Source organism: Cebus imitator, unplaced genomic scaffold, assembly GCF_001604975.1.
Source record: "Cebus imitator isolate Cc_AM_T3 unplaced genomic scaffold, Cebus_imitator-1.0 Scaffold106, whole genome shotgun sequence".
Lineage (NCBI taxonomy): Eukaryota > Metazoa > Chordata > Mammalia > Primates > Cebidae > Cebus > Cebus imitator.
The window spans coordinates 3,292,016-3,298,015 of record NW_016107421.1 but is presented as its reverse complement, the minus strand read 5'-3'; the positions used below and the strand labels follow the sequence as shown (position 1 = coordinate 3,298,015).

Below are 6,000 nucleotides of genomic sequence, written 5' to 3'. Positions count from 1 at the left end.
CAGAATCTTGCTCTATCACCCAAGCTGAAGTGCAGTGGTGTGATCTTGGCTCACTGCAACCTCCACCTCCCAGCTTCAGGCAGCAATTCTCCTGCCTTAGCCTCCCTAAAAGCTGGGATTACAAGCATGTGCCAGCACACCAGGCTAATTTTTGTATTTTTAGTAGAAACGGGGTTTCACCATCTTGCCAGGCTGGTCTTGAACTCCTGACTTCAAGCGATCTGTCTGTCTAGGCCTCCCAAAGTGCTGGGATCATAGACATGAGCTACCGCTCTGGCCCAGGTCTTCTTACAAAACCTATAGGGATCTCTAATGGGGGGGTAAGGTGGGCTGTGCAGTGAGGCCCACAGATCTGAGGTAGGTCCTCACCCTGAGCACCTGAGACCTGACCTAGGCCAGCTGAGCACCCACGTTACTACAGCGTTCTTCCCTAAGGGCAAAGGCAACAGATGGCCAAGAATGAGAGCAAGAACCACTGAGGAATTTTAATGTTGAGCACATTTCAAAGAGTACAGTCCATTCTTTCTTTCCACCATTTGCATTGAAGACCTTGTGTGTGGAACACTGCGGGGCATGGAGAGCTTCCCAGCGAGGAAGAAGCAGCTCCCACCATCCCTCAAGAAGCTCATGGTGAAGCGGGACACAGACAAGGACCCGGCAGTAATAGCAGAGTGCCCAGTGCCACCGTCAGGGTGCAAGGACAAACAGCAGACTGGCCTTGGAGGTCAGGGGAGGCTAAGCTGTGTTGGAGGGTGAATGAGGTTGGCCAGGTGAGGAGGGGAAAAGAAGGACCGTAGGCAGGAGGAACAGCCTGCGCAGACCTGGAGAGATGAAGCCATGGTCGAGGGCTGCAGATCCCCGTGCTCAGGTGCGGCATGCTCCAGAGACAACAGTGAGGGCAACATAGGAAGCCCTTGGGCATTGGCTACGCCAGGATTGAGAAGCCTTGAGAAAGGTAACTGAGTCTGTGAGTCCCAGTTTCCTTATCTGCAAATGACATCAAGGGTATCCACCTGCAGGGAGACACCTGACACAGAGTCACTAGCAGTGGATGTCCAGGGAGAAGCAGCCCCCCAGTGCAGCTGTCCCTGACCCCCAAGAGCTAAGCCTGGTGGGTCCTTCTGCAGCCTCAGAATTGAGCCTCCACCCAGAGGTCAGACAAACATGGTAAAAGATAAACCCACGGCCCCTGTGGCATCCAACTTGGGTCGTGGCCAAGTGTCCTCAAACACCCAGCCGAGGCTAACTCTCACCCGTGTGAGCCCCTCAGCTTCCACAGCACAGCCCGTGTTCCTTATCCCCCTGCATCATAGATGGCCAGACGTGGCCTCATCCCTCCCCACCCAGCACCCCTGCTGCCCTCCTCTGTAGAAGAAGAGAGGTGGGTTTTATCATGGGGTGAACCTCCAGGCCTTGGGTCAGCCTGTGCCCATAAGCTCATGCCTGTAACTAGGGTCAGATCAAGGGTTCTACAACAAGGGTCAGAACACATCGATATCTAACTATAAATGTGTGTGATTTCTACTCCACCCTTTGCTGAAATCTCTTCTAAGGAAAATCAAAGCTCTCCCTTTGCTGGGCACCCCTTCATTGTAGAAGATCTGGGTGAAAGGGGCAACCCAAAGGGCAGGCCACTCTTCCAAATAAAGAGCCCACACAGAAAACCTGCTCTGGCTGGACACTCAGAGGTCGGGGGGCACTTAGCAAGGGTTAGGGGAGTCACAGGGCAGCCTTTGTGTGCAGAGAAGACTGAGAGAGAAGAAATAGGATAAGAGGAGGCTTAAGAAGTTTGACTGTGACCAGGGACGCACAGCCCGATGAGCTCTAATCCTTGATTTCACATCTTTTTCCCTGTTGTTTCTCTGCCATTGCTTCCTGGTTGCAATATCACGTGGGGATAGGATCCCATCGGTCCCCAGGTCTAACACTGGCCATGAGCAAATGGGGGCATATGCTATTCCGACCTCCCTAGGAGAGGGTCTGCTTAGCCCTCCTGGGCACTGCTCCACTGCTCTTCTCTCTACTCATCCAGGCAAAGCTCTGCTAAGCCTTTCGCCTCCCTCCAGCCTCTGCTCACGTGGTTTGTGTTGTGCACAGGCCAAAGGATTCTGTAGCCCACTGTCATTGGCCCATTCCAGCTTCCTGGTGGGGAAAAACAGAAAGAAAAAGAGAAAGAGAGAGAGAGAGGAAGGAAGGATGGAAGGAAGGAAAGAAGGAAGGGAGGAAGGGAGGGAAGGAGGGAGAGACAGTCTGGGCGTGGTGGCTCACACCTGTAATCCCAGCATTTTGGGAGGCCAAAGTGGACGGTTCACCTGAGGTCAGGAGTTTGAGACCATCCTAGCCAACATGGTGAAACACTGCCTCTACTAAAAATATAAAAATTAGCTGGGTGTGGTGGCAAATACCCGTAATCCCAGCTACTCAGGAAGCTGAGGCAAGAGAACCACTTGAACGCTGGAGGCAGAGATTGCAGTGAGCATAGATCACACCACTACACTCCAGCCTGAATGTCAGAGCCTGGGCATTTGCAGTGTCCAATGGGGCCTCCCTCACACACCCTCGGAGTGGCCACAGCCCTTGAAACACACATCTGCTCATCACTGGTCATGGCAACAGAGAACATGGATGGGATAAAAAGCAAAAAGACACACTTCAAAGCAAGAAAGAGAAGCCTCACTTATTTTAGGTAGTACTTTTTTTTTTGGAGACAGGGTCTCACTCCGCTGCCCAGCCTGGAGTACAGTGGCACAATCCCAAGCTCTACTGATCCTCCCACCTTAGCCCCCCAAGTAACTGGAACCGCAGGTGCACATCACTATGCCCAGCTAATTTTTTTTTTTTTTTAGAGATAGGGAAAGTCTTGCTATCTGCCTGGTCTCAAACTCTGGACTCAATCAATCCTCCTACCTCGACCTCCCAAAGTGCTGGGATTGGCCAGACAAGGTGGCTCATGCCTGTAATCCCAACTTTGGGAGACTGAGGTGGGCAGATCACTTGAGCATAACAGTTTGAGACTAGCCTGGCCAACATGGTGAAACCCCATCTCTACTAAAAATACAAAACAAAACAAAAAAAAATCAGCAGGGCGTGGTGGTGCATGCCTGTAATCCCAGCTACACGGGAGGCTGCGGCAGGAGATTCACTTGAACCCAGAAGGCAAAGGTTGCAGTGAGTGGAGATGGCACCACTGCACTCCAGCCTGGGTGACAAAGCAAGACTCTGTCTCAAAAAGAAGAAAAAAAAGTGCTGGGATTATAGGTGTGAGCCACCACGCCCAGCCAGTAATTACTTATTAGCAAGAATTGGCTGTGGTTAAGTCTTAACTTCCAGAGAAGAGGCCGACTTTTTCTGTGAAGGGCTGGATAATAAACATTTCCGTCTTTGTGGGGCATGCAGTCACAGTCACCACAACTGAACTCTGCCATTATAAATTAAAAGCATATGTAAATGTATGAGCATGGTGGGGCTCCCAATAAATTTATTTTGGACAGTGAAATTTGAATTCATGTACTTTCACGTATCATGAAATCTTCTTCTTCTTTTGATTTTTCCCAACTATTTATAAATATAGAAACCAGCCGGGTGCAGTGGTTCACGCCTGTAATCCCAGCACTTTGGGAGGCCAAGGCAGGTGCATCATGAGGTCAGGAGTTGGAGACCAGCCTGGCCAACACCGTGAAACCCCGTCTCTACTAAAAATACAAAATTTAGCTGGGCGTGATGACACGTGCCTGTAATCCCAGCTACTTGAAAGGCTGGGGCAGGAGAACCGCTTAAAACCAGAAGACAGAGGTTGCAGTGAGCCAAGATTGTGCCACTGTACTCCAGCCTGGGCAAAAGAATGAAACTCTGTCTCAAAAAAAAAAGTAGAAACCATTTGGAGCACCCAAACCACACAAGAGCTGGGAGTGGAGAGCACCAGGTAGTGACAGCAGACAAACCCTTGCAGCCCTATCAACCAGAGAGTAGGTCCTACTACCTGCCACCGCCTTCACTTGGAGAGAAACTAAATCCTGGGTGGCCAAGAGCCCTCTATGGAAAATGGCTCCTGACAGCGCTGGCCCAGTTCTGAGTAGGTCCTGACTGATGCAACTGGAAGCCACCTGAGTGGCGTGGTGGACAGAGGACAGACTCTTGAGACAGATGCACATGGGTTCCGATCACAGTGCAGCCACAGTGACCATGCTATTTCCTTCATGTGGTTGTTATTGGGAGTAAATACGGTAATACTTAAAAAACACCTGGCGTACACTGGGTGCTTCATAAATACTTGTTTCTTTCCTCTGAGTTTAAGACTTTTATTTCCAGATTCTAAATGTACTTTTTTTAAACCTGAGAGGATATTACTTATCTGCTAAGTATCTGGTCACTAAAGTCATATTTATAAGTAAGTCACTTACTTCACACAAACAGGTGAATGCAATGCTATTTAAGACTGGGGAATCATCTGCCCAACAGCAGGATAAAGGGTCCATCGCAGTTCAGTGTGTGCTGGGAGTCTGCCCTCAGTGCATGGAGAGCTGCTTTGGAGCTATCCAGATGTGTCTGTCTCCAGACACATCTATGTCATCACAAAGTGGGTGGTTGAGCGCTGCGGCATCCCGGTGGTCACATGCCCCTGGTCATATCAAGTAACCTTTATCACATCGGAGCCCACAGGAGTTATAAATACACCACCACTGAGCCCCAACTGGATGACCATCGAGTAATGACAATAGAAATAGCTCACACTCCATAAGACCATCTTTCCCGTTCCTGAAGAACTGTTCTGAAATCAACGGCACTGCAATGGAGAGACAGCCAGAGCCAGTGAGAGGAAAACTTCAAATCTTTCAAAAGATGGAGGAGTCTCAAGCTCCAGCAGGGTCCCCAGTGCTGGAGTACCACACTGCCCTGGTCATAGGGGACCTGGACCATCTTCAGCCTCTCATGGACCAGTTCTTCCGGGATGCCAACGTGGTGTTTGAGATCAATAAGGATGAGATGGAATGGCAGGTGAAATCTCCAGCCACGTTTGGACTGTCAGGTACCCTTGTTCTTTAAAGCTCATTTATTTCTAAGGGGCTACTAATACTCTCCCGGAACGTAAGGCTCCTGTGTGTAGACTGGGCACAGTGGCCCTGGGTTTAACATACACGAGAAAAGGACACCAGATGAAATGTGCTCTGCAGTGGTTTTGAAGTGCAGGTTTTAGGTGATGGCATATAAGAGATCCAATTGGAAAGGCAAAGCAGTGATTGGTGGGAATGGCTATCTGATGATGCTGGGTGTGCCTCCTGTCTTTACAAGGGAGCATCGGTTTGGGTGCAGAGCTGCATGTACTGCATCTGGCAGCCAGGGAGGTGGGTGCTGGAAAAGGAAAGTCTCTCCTTCGATTGCACTTGGAGCAGCCTCTGGCACACAGCTTTGTGTGAGGTCTTTCTATGAATTTGCAAATGCCACAGCCACAGCAGGGTGACCAGGGCACAGCCAGCATCAGTACGGGCAGAACCCCAGGGCTCTCTGTAGATCTTCCTCCTGAAATCCGGGGAAGCCCAAGAATGGGGAAGGAAAGGGGACGAAACCAGAGGTCCTGACTTCGTACATGTCTGCAGGTACCCTTGCTGCCTGAACACAGTCACTCTGCGCTGGGCAGGCAAGCAGACCTCCCAAGTGGAGAGAGGTCCCCTCCTTCCCCGGCCCAGTCAGGATGTGCAGACACTTGCTGACCACCAGGCTGCATCTGGGGCTTTCTCGGCTGGCACTCTGCTTTGGGCACCCCACCCACCACAGGCTCAGATGCAACACGTTTACCAAGAAGGTTCATATGTTGAAATCTACAGCAGTTCTGCCAGACCATGGGGTTTGAGAATCTGAGGTCAGTGGCTGGTGGCCAGTGTCCCATGTTCCTGACTCGAGCTCTGGAAGGGAAAGAATGCAGAAGGTCGGCTTCCAACACAGTTCTGTTTATACCTCACATGGGGAGAAGGGAATAAACTCAAAACACTGTCAGAGGGCCGA

At 50.6% G+C, this 6,000-nt stretch overlaps 1 protein-coding gene across 1 annotated transcript in view; it reads left to right on the top strand.

The window, feature by feature from the left end:
• The window catches only part of ASB18 (ankyrin repeat and SOCS box containing 18), a 64,741-nt gene that overhangs the window by 18,440 nt on the left and 40,301 nt on the right, over positions 1-6,000 (top strand). The window contains exon 2 of the mRNA XM_017537736.2: positions 4,904-5,026. Within this exon, the coding sequence (XP_017393225.1) occupies positions 4,904-5,026 (123 nt within the window). The remainder of the gene's footprint in view (positions 1-4,903; positions 5,027-6,000) is intronic.